Raw genomic sequence first — 23436 nt, 5'->3', positions numbered from 1 at the left:
TTTTTTTATTTCAATAATTATTTACCTGGGAAAAGCCTCTTGTGTGTGCTGTTTTTTTTCAGTGAGGCCTTTTCCAGGAGAATTTGGCCAATTCCATTTTTTTAAATTGAGTTTTATTTTTATATGGAAGATAACCAGGCTGTCCGCAGAAAATCCCGTGCAAAATAAGAGGATAACCCTTAAACCCCTGAACATCTGTATTTAAGAATGTACTTCATGACAAGCAGTTACAGGTTGCTGTTTGTGATATAGTGAAAAATAAATGTATAATCTTTGTAAAAAATCTTTTGGTACGTAAGATTATCCAACGTGATTTGTAAATACAACATTGTACTAACAGCCAATGCTTTGTCATGGATTTATAACTCAATTGTTTATAACCGTCAACTCTTTGACATTTTTTTTATATTCTAAATGTTGTATACGTGAAAAATAAAAAAAAATAAATCAAATGTTGCTACTGCGTGTTTTGTTGGATTCCCCGAAAAAACACACCTCGAAATTAGAAAGACATTTTATTTTATTACTGTCATTTTTTTCGGCGATGCTGCTGCATTAGAATCAGAACATATATTTATACTGGAGGAATCTGATGAGCTATAAAGCTCTATTTCACAGATGTCCAGTAGGGGCGGGTAATAACGTTACAATAACAAACAATACAAAAACACGAAAGGAGTACATAGTGCAGGAAAGGTAAACAAATCGCTTTAAAATTTTATAAAAATAAAACTAAACTATGTTTTATCTTACAAGGTAAAGCCCATTGAGCTATTGGCTTATTTTTCAGAAGCGACCTGGCCACAAATGATATCTCAACAAACTGGATTATCAAGTGGAAATATATAAACAATGCACCTCAAAGGGCATGTAACATAGAGATATAATATTTTTTAAAATACAACACAATCGCCAATAACACTGTCTTAAGAAGAATATATGTAAGGTGACGTTTCAGGCAATAGTTCTGCTGCATAGCACATAGAGAGTCCAGAGAGAGCTAGACAGAGTGGATTGCACTATAAGAATTACATTTTCAATTATGCCTTAATGAATAGTTTCAAATCTGCACCGGAATAGTTACCCATCAACGTACCCTTCAGTAATTAAACCTATATTGCAGTACTACACCAACTAATTTGTATTAAAAGTAAAATTGTAAAATGTTGCTGGCACGTTCCATCGCAGTGAGGTCAACAGTCCAGAGGCGGGCCGTCAGGGCCAGCAAGGCCTTCTCTGCTGGCCTAGCGATTGTCAGAATCAGAATTTTTTAAAATTATTTAATATATTTTCATGAATGCTATATATATTTTACAAAGTCCGTTCCCATCAGTCTATTAACGTCATTCCATTGCTAAAAATCGACCCTGAGGCCTTCAGAATGTCGAGTGAATCCCCTCTGCTGTTGAGCAAATGAGGACGATGTTGTCATATTCTTTAACCAATCAGATGTCGAGTTTGCCATGGTGGGCGTGTTCTTTCACACGCTGGAGCCTTCTAGCTGGCCTAGCCGCCTACGTCAGCATTGTTCGTGTGGCGTTATGGGAGGGCCAGTTAGCTAACTGAAGGAAAACTAGCTAGCACGTAACGTAGCATCACTTAAGATTTATTTAAACTTTCTTTCGTGACGTTTAGATTTTTTGATGTAGTGCTTTAGATTTTTTTTTCTTTCTGTAGGGAAGCCTGTTGAATCCTGATTGTGTTATTTGTGTTTTACGGCATTTTTGCTTGACTGGTGGTCGTATGAGTAAATGTGACTGGTTGTTGTGAGTTTGTTCTTGTTTCTTTGGTAATGGCATTGATTTGGGCTATGCGATGTCTATTTGTGATGCAACATCCTCTCATACTGCGTAAAAGTGGTACATCCTTGATGGTGTCAGTCACCATGTATTCATGTCTCTGCAATTAGTGTATTGTAACTCACATAGGTGTTGAGCCTCGTGTTAAATCACTTTATTCCACTCGATAAAGGTTACTGTCACTGTGAATGTGGGGTGGTTACGTCGAATGACAATAGCCGAGAGCCCTAGTGTCACGGTGAGGTTATTCGAAGGCGGTTTAATTGCGGGAGGATAGCACTGAAGGCCGAGATGGTCAACACAATAATTCTCAATGCTTTCCCACCTGATGACGGGCCGCTTGTGTGTTGCGCCCGAAACGTCGTGTTTTATTTTATTTTATACCTACGTGACTTTTTCGAAAGAACCAAAGAGTGCAATAATTCCCATTCGCAGGGTTGGAGCGATTGATTTATCAGCGCATGTGCGGGAGGCGGATTTTGGCATTGCAGGACTGCCGTGCGGGATCCTGGCATGTGGAGGAGACTTTATCCAGCGGTGGACAAGATCATTGCCGTTGATGATATGCCAGTTTTTATGCTGTTTTGTTAAGCTAATGGCACAAACGAGACGGGCAAAAGTGAGACTTAAAAAAAAAACTAAGAAGAACAATCGTTCATATGCAAACGGTGCTGATGTAACGCTTTCCCAACTGCGCGTGCTCTGTTTATGGGGAGCGCCGCGTGACTACAAAACCCGGCAACCTAAGTTCGAGTCCCGCTCACGGCCAACATCAGTGACGAGTGTGTGAGCCGGTCCTGGGCCTCCCCATAGGCCTACTCAGCCTCAAAATGATTGCCCGGTGCGGTGTCTTTATCATCGCCACTGGGGAGACAAAGGCGGCCGGGCGTGGTTGCTTGCCACAACACCGCCTCGCGTGAACCGTGTCGAGCTTCATGGGTGCTCGCTGCCAGCACTTGCCCCAACAGTCTGTGAAGGCTACGGGGTGGGGGATCTTTGTCTTTGGTATTTAATTCGCCACGACAAGAAGGGTTGTTCTCGCGCAGGGAGCCGCCGTCAGGTCCGCACGAGATAACGTGGATCCTATTCAGGCACGTTTCTCATTTATCACGAATGAACGGCAACACCTCGCTGATCTTGTCAAGGAGCCATAAGGGGCCGTCCATAAATGACGTCACGCACCTGGGGGGGGGGGGGGGTCAGACATTTCTGACGATGTGTGACGAGGAGGGGGGGGGGTTGAGAAATGTGACGTCACATCAAAATGCGCAACTTTAAATAAATATAGAATTGTTATAACAACACTATTTGTTATAACAACACTCCTACAACATCAGAGTGCAGCGCCACATTAAATACGCACTACAATGACAATAGTTTAAAGCGATTTGAAGCATGTTTTCTTTTCAAAATGGAAATATGGTTTTGGGGGGGGGGGGCAGAGCTTTGTGACGTCATATTTGAGGGGGGTCTGACTTTTTGTGACGCCGTATGATGAGGGGGGGGGGGTCAAAAATCGTCCAAAATCGCGTGACGTCATTTATGGACGGCCCCTAAACCATACTCGCGAACGTCATCCCCGCAGCAGCGGCGGCTTTTGTGTGGCCACCGCATCAGATGCCCTTCCTGCGGCCGTCTGGAACGCTCTCTTCTTTGCGATGCCAGGACGCCACTGGAGCTATGTGCACTTTTAAATAATCGTCCGTAATGAAAAGTAACTTATTTCAGAACTTCTTGTTGTGTTTAGTTTGTTGTGCTTCCCCCGCGACTCCGATTGGCAACGGTTGGCTACCTACGGTGCGAAAGAAGTTCTATGCACATGCGTATCAAGATTTCAATGGGGTAGGTTCCTTACAATAAACACAATGTGCTTGAAGAAGGGCTATTTTTCCGAAACGTCGTCATTTGCAAAAAAAAACAAAAAAGCGTTATTGACAAATGCAGTGCATTTTTTTATTGTTGCTCCGAATCACTGAATCTCGCGGGGAGCTGGAAAATCGTGATTCTTCCACTGCCTTTTTGTCGTGGAAGGAGAGAGGCGAGCGGGGAGAGAGAGACGGGGGGGGGGAAGGCGAGCGGAGAGAGGAGGCCACAGAAAACATAGGGGGAACATAGACATAGAGTAGGGAGAGAGGGGGTAGAGAGAGAGGGGGGCAGAGAGGTTAAAGAGGAGAGCGAATGAGAAAAAGAGAGAGAGAGGGAGGGGAAAGAGGGGGAGAGAGAGGGAGGGAGACGAGAGGGGGTCTGAGAGGTTAAGAGGAGAGCGAATGGGTGGGAGACGTAAACCAGGGGAGGGAGAGCGAGTGATGTGGAAGAGGCGGGGAGAGAGAGGCAGTGTTGAGAATGAGTCAGAGGTGTGAGTGTGTGCGTGACAATGAGAGAGGGAGAGAGTGCGTGTGTACAGGAGGATGGGAGACATTGACTTTTAAACAACTTTTATTGCTGCCAGCAGCAAAAGCACTGGAGGTGATTTCGATATAAAATACACAAAGTCACCAGCAAACAAATAAACGCTATAAATCCACATGCTGTGGCGCTAAATGCACCGCGCACGACACGAAATAAAAGTCACATGGTGGTGGTGGTGTTCATCGCGCGCACCATGGTGACGAGCGAGCGCTTCAGAAGGTGAACACGAGGGTACCGTCCACGCTGGTACAGAGGGCTTTTCCGGCTCCCCAGCATTCGAAGAAGACGTGCACATCACCGACATGTGTGTGGTATGCGTGCTTCAGCCGGAGCTGCGCCTTAAGCAGGCCCCTGAACACTGGAAGCACAGAGCAGCCGTCAGTGTCACCTTGCAGCATCTTTTTTCTCGTTCTGTACACCGCCATCTTCGCTGGCAGGCAGAGAACGCCCGGCCTGAGCCAGTGCTTTCCATGCCAGACGAAGTGCGCGAGTGAGCGGTTGACTCTGGCGAGAAGCCTTGGTCTTGTGCCACAGCACGGATGCAGCCAGGGTGTTAGCGATGAGCACTCGGCCCCTAAAGGACATCTGCGGAGCGAGGCGTGCCCATGTCAGTAATTAAGCCTCGATTGTGTCGGCCAGCTCGGTCCAGTTGCTCAGAGCGACGTCACGTGGTTTCCCCAGGTAAACCCCCAGGTACTTGCCTTCGTCATTCCGCCAAACGACTCCTCCTGGGAGGAGCACAGAGCGAACGCCGCCTCGCGACCCCAAACACAGTGGGGGGCCTCGCACTTGGGCCAGTTGACCCTGGCGGAGGAGGCCCTCTCGTACACTGCAACCGCCTGGCAGAGCACGGAGGCGTCGTGCGAGTCGTTGAGGACGACGCATAACGTCGTCTGCGTAAGCCGAGAGCTTGATGACCGCGTTCTCAGGTCCTGGGACTTTGAGGCCAGTCAGATTTCGTCTCAGGGGGCATAGCAGTGGCTCAATGGACAGGGTGTACAGCAGCCCCGAGAGGGGGCATCCCTGTCTGACCCCCCTCGTCACAGGGAAAGGGGCGCCGAGCCGCTGATTTATCTTCAAGAGGCTGGATGTGCCAGTGTACAGGAGCTGAGAGAGAGAGAGATGGTTAGAGAGAGAGATGGTTAGAGAGAGAGATGGTTAGAGAGAGATGGTTAGAGAGAGAGAGATGGTTAGAGAGAGATGGTTAGAAAGATGGTTAGAGAGAGAGATGGTTAGAGAGAGGAGAGATGGTTAGAGAGAGAGAGAGATGGTTAGAGAGAGATGGTTAGAGAGAGAGATGGTTAGAGAGAGAGAGAGGTTCAGCCTCCACTCCTCCCCGACGGTCCTCATCTTTGGATACCCGAAGGGCGACGGACCCCAACATCTTCAGGGGCTGGTCAACGTGCTCTTCGGCTATGCCAAGCTCGCCATATACAGGGCGAGGAAGGTAGCCCTGGAGGGGCAACGTCCAGCCAGCAGCCTGGGCATGTTCCGTGCTCTGGTCGGAGCCAGGGTGTGGCTGGAGTTCCGCCATGCGCGGCTGACCCACGCCGTGCCGGCCTTCAAGGAGCAGTGGGCGCTGGAGGAGGCCGTGTGCTCGGTGGCAGATGACGGAGAGCTCTGCATGCAGATCTAAGCTACCCGTCGGAGGGCGTTTGACTGTGGGAAGGGCTGCGTGCAGATGCAGCACTTGTCGTAGTTTAAAAAAAGAGAGAGCGAGAGCGAAATGGAGTAGGAAGAGAGGGGGTCGAGAGAGAGGGGGGGTGCAGAGAGGGGGGTAGAGAGAGAGGGAAGGGGTAAGGAGAACAGAAAAAGAAAACAAATCTTTTGTTGGGTCTTTCATTTAAAAGGGGGGGGGGGGTTACATAAAGCAAAGCATTAAAAAAAACAAAAAAACGAAATGATGAACGTTAGCAAAGTGCCGACTACACCGAGCATCTTCTTGTTTCCTCTGATCGTAAAAAAAGAGAGAGATGGTTAGAGAGAGAGAGATGGTTAGAGAGAGAGAGATGGTTAGAGAGAGATGGTTAGAGAGATGGTTAGAGAGAGAGAGATGGTTAGAGAGAGATGGTTAGAGAGATGGTTAGAGAGAGAGAGATGGTTAGAGAGAGGGGAGAGAGATGGTTAAAGAGAGGGGAGAGAGATGGTTAGAGAGAGAGAGATGGTTAGAGAGAGAGATGGTTAGAGAGAGATGGTTAGAGAGAGAGAGATGGTTAGAGAGAGGGGAGAGAGATGGTTAAAGAGAGGGGAGAGAGATGGTTAAAGAGAGGGGAGAGAGATGGTTAGAGAGAGAGAGATGGTTAGAGAGAGAGAGATGGTTAGAGAGAGAGAGAGATGGTTAGAGAGAGGGGAGAGAGATGGTTACAGACAAAGCTGCCATCCACCACCACCACCCCTGGCATGGAGAGGCGCCTCACCAACGCACGGCTCACCAGGATGGGAGATCTGGTGGAGCCTGAAACACGGGGCCGGTGGCTGGGACCAGCAGACGTGGCCGCAAAGACAGGGCTGCAGTCGCTCCGGGTGGCTGCCCGGATCCTGGCCGAAGCCAAGGGGGCCTTCTCAGCGGCAAAGGGGAGAACGTCCCCCATCGGCGTTGAGGATGACGAGGCCCCTCTCGATCCCCCTCCACCAGAGCTCTCAGTCGTGCCACTGCATCGCCAATGCCGACAAACGAAGGCGGATCACAACCTGTGCCGGCTAGAAGACCTACCGGAGGTGGCCTTCGCAAATGTAAAGAGGAAGGTGCTCTACTCCTACATGGTCCGGTTCCACCAACAGGACACCCTGAGGAGCCACAAGGACCATGCCTGGAGGAAAGCCCTGCCCTGCGTCTCTCCGGAGAGGCCTCGCTGGAGGTAACTCTACTCCAGCCCGACGTACAACCGCATCGGCGACCTCAGCTGGAGCATCGCCCACGGCACCGTCACCACCGACGTCTCCCTGGAGCGCTTCACCGACACATCCCCGGAGTGCCGGTTCTGCGGTAAAGTGGAGACGGTGGTGCACCAATACGTGGAGTGCAAGAGCCTGGACTCGCTGTTCAAGGTCCTGAGAAACATCCTCCTAAGGTTCAGCCTCCACTTCTCCCCGACGGCCCTCATCTTTGGATACCCGAAGGGCGACGGACCCCAACATCTTCAGGGGCTGGTCAACGTGCTCTTCGGCTACACCAAGCTCGCCATATACAGGGCGAGGAAGGTAGCCCTGGAGGGGCAACGTCCAGCCAGCAGCCTGGGCATCTTCCGTGCTCTGGTCGGAGCCAGGGTGTGGCTGGAGTTCCGCCATGTGCGGCTGACCCATGCCGTGCCGGCCTTCAAGGAGCAGTGGGCGCTGGAGGAGGCCGTGTACTCGGTGGCAGATGACGGAGAGCTCTGCGTGCAGATATAAGCTACCCGTCGGAGGCCGTTTGACTGTGGGAAGGGCTGCGTGCAGATGCAGCACTTGTCGTAGTTTAAAAAAAGAGAGAGCGAGAGCGAAATGGAGTAGGAAGAGAGGGGGTCGAGAGAGAGGGGGGGGGGTGCAGAGAGGGGGGTAGAGAGATGGAAGGGGTAAGGAGAACAGAAAAAAATCTTTTGTTGGGTCTTTCATTTAAAAGGGGGGGGTTACATAAAGCAAAGCATTAAAAAAAACGAAATGATGAACGTTAGCAAAGTGCCGACTACACCGAGCATCTTCTTGTTTCCTCTGATCGTAAAAAAAAGAGAGAGATGGTTAGAGAGAGATGGTTAGAGAGAGAGATGGTTAGAGAGAGATGGTTAGAGAGAGATGGTTAGAGAGAGAGATGGTTAGAGAGAGAGATGGTTAGAGAGAGAGAGATGGTTAGAGAGAGAGATGGTTAGAGAGAGAGAGATGGTTAGAGAGAGAGATGGTTAGAGAGAGAGATGGTTAGAGAGAGATGGTTAGAGAGAGAGATGGTTAGAGAGAGAGAGATGGTTAGAGAGAGGGGAGAGAGATGGTTAAAGAGAGGGGAGAGAGATGGTTAGAGAGAGAGATGGTTAGAGAGAGAGATGGTTAGAGAGAGATGGTTAGAGAGAGAGATGGTTAGAGAGAGAGAGAGATGGTTAGAGAGAGGGGAGAGAGATGGTTACAGACAAAGCTGCGATCCACCACCACCCCTGGCATGGAGAGGCGCCTCGCCAATGCGCGGCTCACCAGGATGGGAGATCTGGTGGAGCCTGAAACACGGGGCCGGTGGCTCGGACCAGCAGACGTGGCCGCAAAGACAGGGGGGCTGCAGTCGCTCCGGGTGGCTGCCCGGATCCTGGCCGAAGCCAAGGGGGCCTTCTCAGCGGCAGCGGGGAGAACGCCCCCCATCGGCGTTGAGGATGACGAGGCCCCTCTCGATCCCCCTCCACCGGAGCTCTCAGTCGTGCCACTGCATCGCCAATGCCGACAAACGAAGGCGGATCACAACCTGTGCCGGCTAGAAGACCTACCGGAGGTGGCCTTCGCAAATGTAAAGAGGAAGGTGCTCTACTCCTACATGGTCCGGTTCCACCAACAGGACACCCTGAGGAGCCACAAGGACCATGCCTGGAGGAAAGCCCTGCCCTGCGTCTTTCCGGAGAGGCCTCGCTGGAGGCAACTCTACTGCAGACCGACGTACAACCGCATTGGCGACCTCAGCTGGAGCATCGCCCACGGCACCGTCACCACCAACGTCTCCCTGGCGCGCTTCACCGACACATCCCCGGAGTGCCGGTTCTGCGGTAAAGTGGAGATGGTGGCGCACCAATACGTGGAGTGCAAGAGCCTGGACTCGCTGTTCAAGGTCCTGAGAAACATCCTCCTAAGGTTCAGCCTCCACTTCTCCCCGACGGTCCTCATCTTTGGATACCCGAAGGGCGACGGACCCCAACATCTTCAGGGGCTGGTCAACGTGCTCTTCGGCTACGCCAAGCTCGCCATATACAGGGCGAGGAAGGTAGCCCTGGAGGGGCAACGTCCGGCCAGCAGCCTGGGCATCGTCCGCGCTCTGGTCGGAGCCAGGGTGTGGCCGGAGTTCCGCCACGCGCGGCTGACCCACGCCGTGCCGGCCTTCAAGGAGCAGTGGGCGCTGGAGGAGGCCGTGTGCTCGGTGGCAGATGACGGAGAGCTCTGCATGCAGATCTAAGCTACCCGTCGGAGGCCGTTTGACTGTGGGAAGGGCTGCGTGCAGATGCAGCACTTGTCGTAGTTATAAAGAAAAAAGAGAGAGCGAGAGAGAGCCAAATGGAGTAGGAAGAGAGGGGGCAGAGAGGGGGGGGGGCGGAGAGGGGGTAGAGAGAGAGGAGAGGCAGAGAGGGGGGTAGGAGAGAGAGGGAAGGGGAAAGAAAAAAGAAAACATTTTTTGGGTCTTTCATTTAAAAGGGGGGGGGGGGGTAACATAAAGCAAAGCATTAAAAAAACAAAAAAACGAAATGATGAACGGAGCAAAGTGCCGACTACACCGAGCATCTTCTTGTTTCTTCTGATCGTAAAAAAGAGAGGGGAGAGAGATGGTTAGAGAGAGAGATGGTTAGAGAGAGGGGAGAGAGATGGTTAGAGAGAGAGATGGTTAGAGAGAGATGGTTAGAGAGAGGGGAGAGAGATGGTTAGAGAGATGGTTAGAGAGAGATGGTTAGAGAGAGATGGTTAGAGAGGGGAGAGAGAGATGGTTAGAGAGAGGGGAGAGAGATGGTTAGAGAGAGGGAGAGAGATGGTTAGAGAGAGATGGTTAGAGAGAGGGGAGAGAGATGGTTAGAGAGAGGGGAGAGAGAGATGGTTAGAGAGAGATGGTTAGAGAGAGAGAGAGAGATGGTTAGAGAGAGAGATGGTTAGAGAGAGGGGAGAGAGAGATGGTTAGAGAGAGGGGAGAGAGATGGTTAGAGAGAGGGGAGAGAGATGGTTAGAGAGAGGGAGAGAGATGGTTAGAGAGAGATGGTTAGAGAGAGAATGGTTAGAGAGAGATGGTTAGAGAGAGGAGAGAGATGGTTAGAGAGAGGGGAGAGAGAGATGGTTAGAGAGAGAGATGGTTAGAGAGAGGGGAGAGAGATGGTTAGAGAGAGAGAGAGAGATGGTTAGAGAGAGGAGAGAGAGATGGTTAGAGAGGGGAGAGAGAGATGGTTAGAGAGAGGGGAGAGAGAGAGGGGAGAGAGATGGTTAGAGAGAGGGGAGAGAGATGGTTAGAGAGAGAGAGGGGGTTAGAGGGAGAGAGATGGTTAGGGAGAGAGGAGAGAGAGATGGTTATAGAGAGAGATGGTAGAGAGAGAGATGGTTAGATAGAGGGGAGAGAGATGGTTAGAGAGAGGGGAGAGAGATGGTTAGAGAGAGAGATGGTTAGAGAGAGGGGAGAGAGAGATGGTTAGAGAGAGAGATGGTTAGAGAGAGATGGTTAGAGAGAGGGGAGAGAGAGATGGTGGTTGTGGGCGTGAGCTCGAGGAGCAGAGGCGATTGGCGGAGCTTGGGGCAGCTAAAAGGAGAGCGGCGCCCTCCACCGCTCCGAGACCTCTGCACCACGACTCCAACCATGGCGTTCCTCCTCAAAGGCGTGCGGCGGCACTGCAAGGTGGTGGTTGTGTGGGGGCACTCAGTATTGGCGATGTAAAGTTGTACAGGCAACATCTCACGTCTGTGAAGGATGATTTTAAGTGCTAAAAAAATAAATGGAGAGTTTGCGTTGTGTGCTCGGCTGTGCGGGGGAGCGGTGGTGTAGCGGTTAGCGCTGCGAACCTATTAATAACCCACATACATCGAACCCGAGTTCGATTACCTGCTCGCGGCCAACACCGGTGTGGCGATTATCCGAACCGGCCCTCGCCTAGGTCGACTCGGCCTCAAACGAGTACCTGGTGCGGTGCGTAAACATCGCCACGGAGGGAGACAAAGGCGGCCGGGCGTGGTTTGTTGGCCTTACTAGGTGCTCGCTAACAACAGCGCCGTCTTTGTGACATGCTGCGGCACGGGAGTTGGGGATAATCTTTGTTAGTCGTCGTGTTCGGCTGTCAGAAGACCCACCCCCGCGGTTTTAGTCGTGCAGCAGTTGACACTAAACACGGCGACTTTAGGTGGCATAGGGCGATGGCAGCGTGATTCTGCGATGCGAATTTATCTAAACGATTGCAAGTTTTAATTGAGCTCGCACGGTGTCTGGTTTGTCAGGCAAAGCCCCAATCCCGTGCGAGGTGGCATCGCCCCAGGCCAGGGCCGACTGAGGGGGTGTGGAGGTCCCGGGTAGAGCCGCTAGGCAAGACGGGGGGTGGGTTTCGCGGTCTCTGTTTTTAGGCTTCGCGTGCGATTAGTCGTTTTTTTTTGTTTGTTGCATTTTAACGCTAAGCATGTTATTGATATATATTTTGTCGTCTCAGTCGGTGAGTGGGTTTGCTTACAAGGTGTTGCGGTAGTTGTTGTCGTTATCTTCGAAGGCAGAAGTGTAGAATGAAAACAAGCTCACGCGTTTGCTGCTGTTAAATGCCACGCGTTGCGTTCAAGTGTAGACGCATCTCCCCTCCCGAGTCAAGTTCAAGCAGCCCTGAAATGACTTATTTCGCAACTTATTGCGAGACGATAACGAATCAAAATGTCCAATGCTGTTTTTATTTATTATTTGGTGATGCTCAATGTGGTCTTACAAAGGGTAAGAAACAAAAATAGTCGACGTTTCAGGCAATGATCCTCATTTCATAGAAAGGCAGGGACAACCGATAATAATAATAGGCAGCGTGTTGAGTGTTTTATAAGTCGTATTATTATACAGTACTGTAAAAAAAGATAAATGTTTCCCTGATTACTCTTTGGGTCTTTCGGTAAAGTCGGGCAGTCCTCAGCAGCCCGCCTGCTGTATATTTTTTTTCACCTGAAGACGATTGCTTGTGTTGCGATCGAAACGTCGTGATTTTAATTTTCTTATTTTTCTATCTACGTGACTTTACCGAAAGACCCAAAGAGTATGACTTCCTGCGGTCACGAAAGCTTTAAGTCAACAGTTTCCCCTTATTATTTCAATCCACCAGACTGAAGTAGTGTGGTGAAGCTGTCATCAAATAATCCTCAATGCGTGGGGTGGTGCTGTCACCCAGCATTGATTGACGTGGTGGTTGTTTAACCAAACACGCTCTGCCAAGCTGGTCATGCGGTGTGGTTATGGGTTACTCTAAATTGTATTGTTATGCCAATAATGATCGATCCTGACCAATGACGCCTGTTGTATATTTGGAGCTTGCGTACCGATAAAGTTATTTTTATACATGTACGCGGTACGTTATCAGAACGGAATTGGAAGAAACACCGATGCCGTACACATACGTCATCGGAATGGGAAAGGGTTATAAGTAGTTCCATGATATTTTCTTCCACCGGCTATTCTCTAACATTGGGTGTTCTGAATGAAATTTTGTCCTCGGTGATATGATGCAGATATCACAATTGGAATAAAGTTGGGGGAAAATGTAAAAAAATACTGAAAACAGGAAATGCTGTGACCATTGCCACACATCTGAAGCCAGCTGCTGCGGGATTGTTTCAGATATATGTGTCTTAAGATGCAGTCGCATTTAAGTGCAAAAAAGTCCAATAACTATCCAGGCTTAACCTGCTTAGCTTCCGAGATCTGATGAGTTTGGGTGATTTTGGTAATAGGCGACCTATGAGTAGGCAGAATTCCATTGTAACATAAAACATATCCCCACTTACTATAATGGGGTTTTCTTTTATTCTGAAAACTCTACTGTATTCTGTTTTGTATATCTTGTCAGTAAGGTATCGAATGTTGTAATCCAAAATAAGTTTTGGAGAACACACACTCATCTCTTCCAGTGAGCCAGGCCCCTAGTGTGAATAATCATTTACAGCTGTCTTTTAAACATTAAAGCCCATCGCTAAACGTACACCTCTGTAAAGGTATTAATATTCTGTTTCCACGAATGCAACTTATACATCTAGAGGTAAGTCCTGCGGTCTGGATAACCAGCAGTTTAACAGCCATGAAAACTGGCGCTTGGTAATGTTTTTTTTTCCAAGGGCCGTGACTTCTACCAAATGGACGTGCGGATTGGCTCATTGGCACAACACCCCCTTTTTTCATTGGTTGGCAAAGACAAAAAAATATTTCTGCTGATGGCAGATTTAAATGAGAACCACGCATAAAGACTGTGCGATTCATTAACTATTAGTCGAGCGAATGCGCTCGCTGCACTATAAAGCTGGCTTTCCGAGTTAGGTTTTCAGCCATGGCTAACATCAGTGGCAAGTGCTATCCGAACCGCTTGTGTGGCCTGGCGAGACCCCCCACCCGCACTGACCGGTGTGGTGAAGTATAGTCAAAACAACCCATATGGGTCCGTCCATAAATGACGTTATGCACCTAGGGTGGGGGGGGGGGGGTCAGACCTTTGTGACGATGTGTGTAAATAAATATAGACAACACGTTCTTAGTTAAATATAACTTTTTAATACATGTTTTTTAATACATGTTTTTTTTTACAACAGAGTGCAGCGCCACATTAAATATGCACTACAATGACAAATATCAATAGTTTAAAGCGATTTGAAGCATGTTTTATTTTCAAAATGGAAATATGGTTTGGGGGGGGGCAGAGCTTTGTGACGTCATTAGAGGGAGGGGTCTGACTTTTAGTGACGGTGTGTGACGAGGGGGGGGGGGTCAAAATCGTCCAAAATCGCGTGACGTCATTTATGGACGGCCCCTATGACCCACACGTTGTGAGAAGGCCTTCATCCAGCAGTGTGCTGTATTGATAAAGGACTGCAAGATTCGGTAATACTCAATTATTTAACTGTGGGGGTACATAGTCCAGCACACTATTAATAACCCACATACATGAACTTAAATTACCGGTCATGGCTAGCATCAGTGGTGAGTGACATAAAAACCAAACTCAGCTCGTTCCCTCCCGGACCCGAACTGACCCAGCTGCGTGCGGTACAGTCAACACAACTCGCATGACCCTACACAGGGTAGGGTGTTTTGACAAACATTGTAACTATTATTTACCTGTGGTGTGCATTTTTGCTGGGTTTTATTTCTTTGCAGGGAGTCCACGCTGCGACCAGGCTGTACTCATCTGGAGCTGTGAGCACGACTACTCGTACACTTATCTCGCAGTGTGCCTATACAACAGAGTTTTCCCCCGCTACCGGACAAGAACTAGGGAAAGGAAGTAATAAACGAATTTGGGATAGGGGCTTTGCCCAGCAATGTGAGGTTACAGGCCGATGATGACGGTTTGCTTGTTGTTTAATGCTCTCCTTGCAGAGCATCCCAGGGTTATTTGTAGTAATAATACTTTCAAAAGACATTTCCCAATCCTGCTCAAATATAATCTCACGTAGATTATTAAAATTGTATTTAAATAGTTCAATGTATTAGCATGCCTGATATTACTCGGAAGAGTGAATAATTAGATGGACCCTTAATTGTATGCCATAGGTCAAAATAACACTGGTGTTATAAATGCATTGCATGTGTTTATACATTTTCATGGCCAATTTTTCTACCTTTTTAAAAGTTTTATTTATTGAGTGAAATGTCACTTAGTTTGGCTTAAAGTATTATTCAAATATGTTCTCAAATGTTTCTGTCTGAGGGCAGACTCATGCCTCAAGTTCCCCCAATCCAAAACCTATCTCACTCCCCCCTGCCTTCCTTACAACACCCAACTCCATGCTAGAATTCATGAGCCCTTAGGGAAGGAAAGTTGCCTTCCTCAGCTGCGTGTTTGTTAGGTGATCACATACTGCTTTGTAGGTACGATCACACACACACTGAACGGATGCTTTTAACAGTGGTGTGTGCGATGCAAATGGTTAATGGATCATGCATGCACTGTCCTGTACGTTGTGCGTGTCTCTCCAAAGCCAACCACAAAGTTGTTCATCGACGGAAAGTTTGTCGACTCCACCACCTCAGAATGGCTGGATGTGCACAACCCAGTAAGTGGTTTAATTAGTTGCATGTTCGTGCATACCTGGAAGATGACCCACAGCTTGCTTGTGCATCACATTCATTGCACAAAGACGCACAAACGAGGGAGTTGTACGCTCAGACATTTACATCTCTCGAAATCTTTCACCCCAACGCATCGTCACCATCATCATCGGCCATGACCAATCCACTGCTGGATGAAGGCGGCCTCCTCAATCTGTCCGCCGTTTGTCACGATAAGCATCCCAGCATCTGCACACAAACTGAACTCAGCACTACATCTCCATAGTGGTTCTCCACTCGGGCCCATCTCCCTCCTCCGTTGGCTGCTACTCGGTAATTATTCTCGCCCACCTGCCATCATCTTTTCTAGCGGCATGTCCTTCCCAAGCCTACTTGCTTGTTTTGAGTTCTAACCTGTGTATTCACTCCAATCCATGCATTCCTCTTTGTGTGTCTTCATGAAATTCCAAACCTGTACTTTTCCCATGCTTCCTTGTGTACTTGTAAACTTGTGTGCTATTATACTGTAGTGTCACTCCAATGCATATTTTTTTTAAATTGCAAAGTTGATTTGGCAATGAGACTGTCTGAGCAAGCTCAATTTATGGTCTGCATATGGACTTGGCACTGAACCCTTTGAAAGTTGGTTGTGAAATCTACTCTGGGAGCATTAAATACAGATGAGGCAACTCTGGTATGATGGGTATGCAAACGGCTCTATGAGTTTAGCTAAGTGTTGTAATTCAATTAATTCATACTCTTCGCTCAACTGTGTCAGCTGGACTATGTGGTTACAGAACTCTAAAAGCTGGAGGGCACGTGTTGGTGTTCAATGTTAAGCTGAACGCTGCCGCTGTTGTTAAAAAGTAACCGTGTAATAATTTTCTATCATTCCACAAATATTTACATTGTGACAATTCGTGATCGAGATTCGATTCAATAATCGAATCCTGTTTGTCGTGCTTCCTTGAAAAGTCAACCCTTTCTGGTGCTGGAAATTCCACCTTTTTTGTGATAGATGACCAGTGTCTTTATGGAATAACCAATGTTGATAAAAATGTATCAACCCCTGCTGAATCCATTCCGGAATGGGATTTGAACTTGTGAGTTTCTGATTGTTTAACACGTAGGCTTTTGCGACCAATATCCATAATAGAGGTTTCTGAGGTAGATCACATTAATAAAAATGTCGTAAAACCCGCCTCCAACCAACACAGCCAATTAGTAAGGTTTATCGCGAAACAAAACATGGTTATTTGTTTACTAGTACAGCACACCGGTGTGTTGGAGAGTAAACCCACAACATATACATTGCGAGTACGACATTTCACCGGTAATTAATTTTGTCAGTAACTGCGACCAGTCTCATTAGGCTTGTCGCCTGATGAGGCTGGTTGTAATTACTGGTGAAATGTCGTACTCGAATTGTAAATGTTGTGGGTTTACTCTCCCAACACAACCGTAGTAACTAATTGGCATGTTTTGGTTACGTGACAAACCTTACTGATGTGTCAGGTGGTGGCGGGTTTAACGACACTTCCACGTTCACGATCTAATGTAAAAAACCCTCTATTCTGATTGTTAGTTGAGTGAATTAATCGCAGCGCTGCCTGCTCTTCATTATCAATCCATTCTATCCGATGCTGGATGAATCCCTCATGCCATTACCACCCCTCACGGCCTTTGCAGTTCCATTATGTTGCTTTTCCATGCACTCTTCTACCTGCGTTTCAACCTTCTTCGTCAGTTTTAACGCGCCGGCGACGATTCGGTGAACGCCGCGATTTCAGGCCACGAACGAGGTGGTGACGTGCGTGCCCAAGGCGACGCTCGCCGAGATGAACGCCGCGGCGGAGTCGTGCCAGCGCGCCTATGGACCGTGGTCGGAGACGTCGGTGCTCACACGCCAGCAGGTCTTCCTCAAGTACCAGCAGCTCATCAAGGACAACATTGTGAGTTCGCCGTGCCGCGGCTGTCGCGCCGAAGCCACACTGTCGTGCGGCGCCCCTGGTGGCGGATGACACTCGAGGTCACTTGCATTGGTCTCTTAACCCTTTCCCGTTCCGAGACGTCTGCAAGTGGTAGGGTGGGTTTCCCGTCACCGCTGAACGCGCAAGCTTTTAGCGTTAATTTCATTTAAGGAGGCGTCCCACCGTTTATTTTTAAGACATTGTTACCGTACTCGTCGCGGAGAACTTAAGCGGCATGACCGCACTGGGTGATAGCTGGTGCCAAACTGTGTTCTACACCCTCCCGCGTGGCCTTGTGGGAGCCTCGGTACGTCTTCCAACCTGGAGACGTACCGATAAAGTTATTTTATACATGTACGCATACGTTATCAGAACGGAATTGGAAGAAACACTGATGACATATGCATACGTCATTGGAATGGGAAAGGGTTATAAGTAGTTCCATTATATTTGCTTCCACCGGCTATTCTCTAACATTGGGTGTTCTCAATGAACATTTGTCCTCGGCGACATCATGCGGTTATCACAATTGGAATAAAAGGTTTAAAAAATATATAAACAAACTGAAAACAAGCAATGCTGTGACCATTGCCACACATTTGAAGCCAGCTGCTGCGGGATTGTTTCAGATGTGTATACATGTCTTAAGATGCAGTCGCATTTAGGCGTGAAAAAGTCGAAAATTGTATCGTATTATAAACGTAAACCCGTGTGTGTGCACGTGGCCTCGTACAGAAAGAACTGGCCAAGGTGATCACAAAGGAGCAGGGCAAGACGCTGGCGGATGCGGAAGGAGATGTGTTCCGAGGGCTGCGTGAGTCTCCTGCCCTGATGCACTCACCGCTGAAATATCATGCCGAGTGTGTGTTGTGTTAAGGTCGGCACTGGTGAGACAAAGTTGTCCAGGAATACTGCTCGCCACACCATTCCCTGGTGTGGCACTACGGCCTTCGTAGGTGCTCGCAAACAGCACGCACCCCACCAGCCTGCGTAGGCCACACGAGGCGGGGGAGATCTTTTGTCATTTGTGTGCGTGTGTGTTTGAACGGTCCCACACTGCTGCCCACAGAGGTGGTGGAGCATTGCTGCAGCATTACCTCGCTGGTGCTGGGCGAGACGCTGCCGTCGATCGCACGCGACATGGACAGCTACACGTACCGCTTGCCGCTCGGCGTATGCGCCGGCGTCACGCCCTTCAACTTCCCGGCCATGATACCGCTATGGATGTTCCCCGTGGCGCTCGTGTGCGGAAACACGTTCCTGCTGAAGCCGTCGGAGCGCGTGCCGGGCACCGCCATGCTGCTGACGCGACTCCTGCAGGACGCCGGCGCCCCCGACGGAACGCTCAACGTCGTCCACGGACAGCACGACGGTACGGGACCCCACGCACGCCGCGCTCGCACGCGCGTGAATGTACGCGTGTCTGTGTTTGCGTGCACTTGTGTGTAGCCTGCATGCCCAGCCACCACGGCCAACATTTTTTAGGAATATCTGAAACGGTCGCTTAGGTGGATTTGAACCTTAATTTTGTACCTGGTGCGTTGTGTAAACATCACCACTGGGGAGACGAAGGCGGCCGGGCGTAGTGTTAGCGCACCACACCCTCAAGACGCCTTGTTGGCCTTAATACGTACTCGTCGATGACACTTGCCCTCATAGTCTGTCTTTGTGTCTATGTATGTGGAGTACGGCACAGTGATTAATGCATTGAGTTATGAATCTGCCAACCTCGGTTTGATTCCCAGCCATGGAAAATATCCAGTGAAACTATGGCACGCCTTTACATGAAAGCCTGCTTGTTATCAGAATCTCCCCGTGTCATTATTGCACGTGTGTGTCTATGCTTCTTCACAGCCGTGAAGTTTGTGTGTGACCACCCGGCCATCAAGGCAATCAGCTTCGTGGGCTCCAACCAGGCCGGGGAGTATATCCACACCCGCGGCTCTGCCAACGGCAAGCGCGTCCAGTGCAACATGGTGCGTTGGTCCTGCAGTCCTCGTTACTGTCATGTATAAAAAAAAATACCGATTTCCCCCCCCAAAGTTTAATAAGGATGCGTGTGCACGATTACATGCCTTACTCTTGAGTGCATTTGTACACGCGTGTGCGCGTTTCTGTGCACGCATTTCCCTTGCACGATTGAATGCCCCGATTGAATCCTCCAAGAAAGCAGGAGAGGATCGCGCAATGGATGGGCGACAACCTGGGGCTCTGTTTTTTTTTGCCCAATATTATCCCGATTGTGCTATCGGTGTCGCGTCGGGAAACGAAGAATCCATTCTCCGACACAACCCCTTGGTGTTCGAGTACAGCACACCGAAAGGGGCCATCACTCTTGAGATCGCTTCAAGTGACCTCATTTCTACGCTGCATGGGGCAGCCCTTTCCCACCCGCTCTGCCGTGAGGAACGTTCATCGCAGAGCGAGCTCGAAAGCATTTTCAAAGAGGTTGTTTAATGGCAATGGAGATATCTTGCACAAATTTAAATTCTCAAAAAGAATAAGGGTTGGAGTTGGGGGGGGGGGGGATGCTGCAGTAGCATAATTAAAACGCAGTCGCAAAGTTTGTTATGGATACTGCTGGACGGACGGACGGACCGACGGATGCACAAGCATACGAACGACTCGCGCCAACGATCGACCAAGAGGCTCCACGTTCGTTTTGCCACTGAACCCGCGCAGGGAGCCAAGAACCACGGCGTGGTGATGGCGGACGCGAACAAGGAGAACACGCTGAACCAGCTGGTGGGCGCGGCGTTCGGGGCGGCGGGTCAGCGGTGCATGGCGCTGTCCACCGCCGTCATGGTGGGGGAGGCTCGCGAGTGGTTGCCCGAGCTCGTGGAGAGAGCCAAGAACCTGCGCGTCAATGCCGGTGCGGGCCTGAAATGCGGTTTGCTGTGCTATTGTGGTTGTGTGCGCGTATTCAGTAGGTGCTCGCTCAAAGCACTTGCCCAGTCTTGTTAAGGCTATGCCGTGGATCTGTTTTTTTGTCAGGAGCAGATTCTCCCAAATCAACAGTCCCTAACTCTACTGCTATGTCACCATTCGGCCCCACTAAAACAAAGCGCATGCCTAGGTTTTTTTTAATGTCAGCAAACACTGTACCACCTCATAGAGTAACGAGGCACTTTTCAGATACAGTGGAGGAGTTTCCATACCTGGGCAGTGTGCCTATGACTAGTTCCGGTTTGGTAGCGGAGGTTTCACTTTGAATCCGTCGGACAGGCTTATCTTTTCATGGGCAGCATAACCCCGGAAGCTGCCAGACCTATTGCTGAACACGACTGACCTTTGTTGGAAATTTGACATTCCCATGGCGGGGGGGGGGGACATCTCGGCGATGCAAACCGCTATTGCCTCTCCACAAAGAGGAGGAACCCTTGACCCCCCCCCTCCCCCCCCCCACTTGTGTGTTTCTCTCGGGCGTGGGTGGATCGTTTGTCGATGGGCGCAGGCGACCAACCCGGTGCCGACCTGGGTCCCCTGATCTCCCCGGAGGCGAAGGCGCGCGTCTGCGAGTTGGTGGGCAGCGCTGAGAAGGAGGGCGCCCGCATCATTCTGGACGGGCGCAAGGTCTCCGTGAAGGGCTACGAGAGCGGTAACTTCGTGGGGCCGACCATCATCACCGGGGTCAAGGTGAGGATTTGGCAGTGTGAGCCGAGGGGAAGTTTTATCTTGAAATGCGAATGCCAGATTGTAACTTTGTGTCATTGTCCACTTGTGTTGAACTTCCAACCTCTTTTGCACCATACGTAGCAAACCGTGCTGATCAGGAGTTGGGCAGTTTCGAGCAGTTATCAAATTAGTTTCTTGCTGTGGTTTTCACACCTGATGATGATTGCTTGTGTTGCAGTTGAAACGTCGTGAGAATTTAATTGTTTTATATATTTTTATTTTATTGTTTCCCTTCTGCGTGACTTTACCGAAAGAACCAAGAATATGAATCCGTGCAGTCACGAAAGCTTTCAATCAAAATTAGTTTTTGTTGTGTTGAAAGGACACACTGCGGTCTTTACGGCCCTCAAGCTCCTTCCGTGGCAACAGTCGTCGCAGCTCCACGGTCGTGAAGTTTTCATCTTCTTCGCGGCGATGGTAACCAATTTGCGCCAACCCCCGTGTGAATGTTCCCCCCCCCCCCACGCGTAGCCACACATGAAGTGCTACACGGAGGAGATCTTTGGGCCGGTGCTGCTGGTACTGGAGGCCGATTCCCTTGACGAGGCCGTGAGCGTCATCAACAGCAACCCCTACGGCAACGGCACGGCCATCTTCACCAACAACGGCGCGACGGCGCGGAAGTTCACGCACGAAGTTGACGTGGGCCAGGTGAGAGGATCCTAACCTCACACCCCCCCCCCCCCCCCGGCAAAGAATTTAGTGATATGGATGGCACTAAGCAAGAGGCGATGAACCGTTTCGTAGATTTTAAATGAATTCTTGTGATCGTGATGCGTGCGTCGAATCGCGTATTTGTTGAGAGTGGATGTTGCGTTGACTGTTTTTGATTTAGTGCATTGTTTCTAATCGGTTCACGTTCACCCTCCAAAGCGGTAACTGGAGGAGCTGCCGTTCACCGCCGTGTGGAAACGAAAAAAGATTCGCGAATCGAATCGCAAACCCTGAATCGCGACAATTCTTTGCAAGCAACGATACATCGGTTGAATTATTACACTCGCAGTGCATGCAGTTCTTACAGTTATGATTAACAGTCAAATTGAGTATAAGAATAATTGATTTCCAATTTATTCATATTATTAGTAAATTATATTACTATTAGTGGCTCGTGTAGTTCAGGAAACTGTACGCAATACAAAAAAACGTAACTTTACGAACGAGGTTTAAAAAAAAAATCACAACAATCAAAATTTGAATCGAATCGTCGCCCTGAAACGTGAGACATTGGTAATTGCCGTGCGTTTGAATGCTTAAATACCTGCTGCACATTCTACGTCAGTTATCGCAGGAACTGATACGTAAACTCTTTTTCTGTCCCGACTCCCAAGATTGGTATCAACGTCCCGATTCCAGTTCCGCTTCCAATGTTCTCCTTCACCGGCTCCAGGGGTTCGTTCCGCGGGGACGTGAACTTCTACGGCAAGCAGGTAGATCACTCTCGCCCGCGTATCCGCGTGTCTTCTTTAAATATTTTTTGTCACGTCGGTTAAAAAAAAAGAGAGTGACTCGTTCGTCATCACAAGAACGGCGCTCCCATTTTGAACACCGGTTACCCTAAGGCTGTTGTTGTGTTTCTGGGTTATCTGGCTTGAGTTTAACTGGCTTTGAGGTATACCACCACACCACCTGTAGTGACACCATTGCGGGTGTGACTGTTGCAAATTTGCAATACGACATCGATGCAGCGGCATTGCTCTCACACACTTCGTTTTTTGGCGCTTTCCAGGTAAAGTTGAGCGTTCATGCGTTAGCTCTGTAGCAGGAGGCACGGGCTCTCGTAAAGATTACGTTGGAGAGCCCGAGGTGCATAGCCTAGGAAACGTATCTGCAAAACTAAGTTTATTTTTCGGGTTGCAGATTTAAATCGGGGGGTGGGGGGGGGGCAGAGCCGGGTCGCTCTGATCGACTGTTAATTCACATTGAACATCATGACTAATTGGTCCTCCGCAGGGATAACTTTCCCCACCCGCACGTTAAAGGAGCAAGATTGATTTTTTTTCTTTATTCCGTTTGTTATCACTAACCTCGGCCGTGTGCGCGTGCACAGGGTTTCCAGTTCTACACGCAGCTCAAGACGGTGACCGCGCAGTGGAAGGCAGAGGATGCCACGGAGAGTGTTCCCACCGTGAACATGCCAACCATGGGCCGGCAGAAGGTCTAACCGGGGTGGGGGGGGCCCCCTCGTGCCATGTGACCGGCGAAGATCGTGCGCGTGACCCGATTTCGGAAGTGCAATGTCCCAAAGCAAACCCCATTCGTGGAACGAACCCTTACGTGACCCGTGTCTTGTTTTTCCTGTAGGCTCGCATGAAGAGGGTATGGGAGAGAAACTAAAATGTATCTTGAACGTGGTTATCTGCAAAGGCACAAGTCTGTAATGCCGCCAGCACAGAAATTTGTGCCGGCGCAAAGGAATTGTTTTTTTTTATCTCGTTTTTCAAGATCTTTATCAACATTTCTCCATGGGGCCTTAATCATTGATTTTTGACACAAGCGGAATTTCAAAGCCGTCAATTTTTACCGTCCGATTTTCAATACTCATTTTGGGCTCATCTGTACATGTCAAAATAAACCTCTCAAATGTGATTTGTGTGAAACGGTGACGGTTCGTGTGTGACATTTAAGGGCTCTTCCAAAAAACTTTTACAGACATGGCCAATAAACTGTTCTCTTATGT

The 23436-nt window shown here is 49.2% G+C and overlaps 1 protein-coding gene across 1 annotated transcript; it reads left to right on the top strand.

Moving 5' to 3' along the window:
* The first annotated feature begins 10580 nt into the window (after positions 1-10580).
* ALDH6A1 (aldehyde dehydrogenase 6 family member A1) lies at positions 10581-23345 on the top strand. Its single transcript, XM_032962877.2, has 12 exons — positions 10581-10737; positions 14221-14259; positions 15045-15119; positions 16905-17066; positions 17820-17898; positions 18154-18456; positions 18939-19060; positions 19767-19956; positions 20539-20720; positions 21231-21410; positions 22088-22186; positions 22807-23345. The coding sequence occupies exons 1-12, from the start codon at positions 10585-10587 to the stop codon at positions 22918-22920; spliced, it is 1698 nt and encodes a 565-aa protein (XP_032818768.2). The 5' UTR covers positions 10581-10584; the 3' UTR covers positions 22921-23345.
* Positions 23346-23436: the final 91 nt, after the last annotated feature.

Source organism: Petromyzon marinus, chromosome 29, assembly GCF_048934315.1.
Source record: "Petromyzon marinus isolate PM22_M1 ecotype Great Lakes invasive population chromosome 29, UKy_Petmar_22M1.pri1.0, whole genome shotgun sequence".
NCBI classification, from domain to species: domain Eukaryota; kingdom Metazoa; phylum Chordata; class Hyperoartia; order Petromyzontiformes; family Petromyzontidae; genus Petromyzon; species Petromyzon marinus.
This window is presented reverse-complemented; position numbering and strand designations above follow the sequence as displayed.

Coding starts and splice junctions, on each gene's coding strand:
- ALDH6A1 (XM_032962877.2), top strand. CDS start 10,585: ATGGTGGTTGTGGGCGTGAGCTCGAGGAGCAGAGGCGATTGGCGGAGC. Junction 17,067..17,819: donor AGCTCATCAAGGACAACATT/GTGAGTTCGCCG, acceptor GGCCTCGTACAG/AAAGAACTGGCCAAGGTGAT. Junction 21,411..22,087: donor ACGAAGTTGACGTGGGCCAG/GTGAGAGGATCC, acceptor CCGACTCCCAAG/ATTGGTATCAACGTCCCGAT.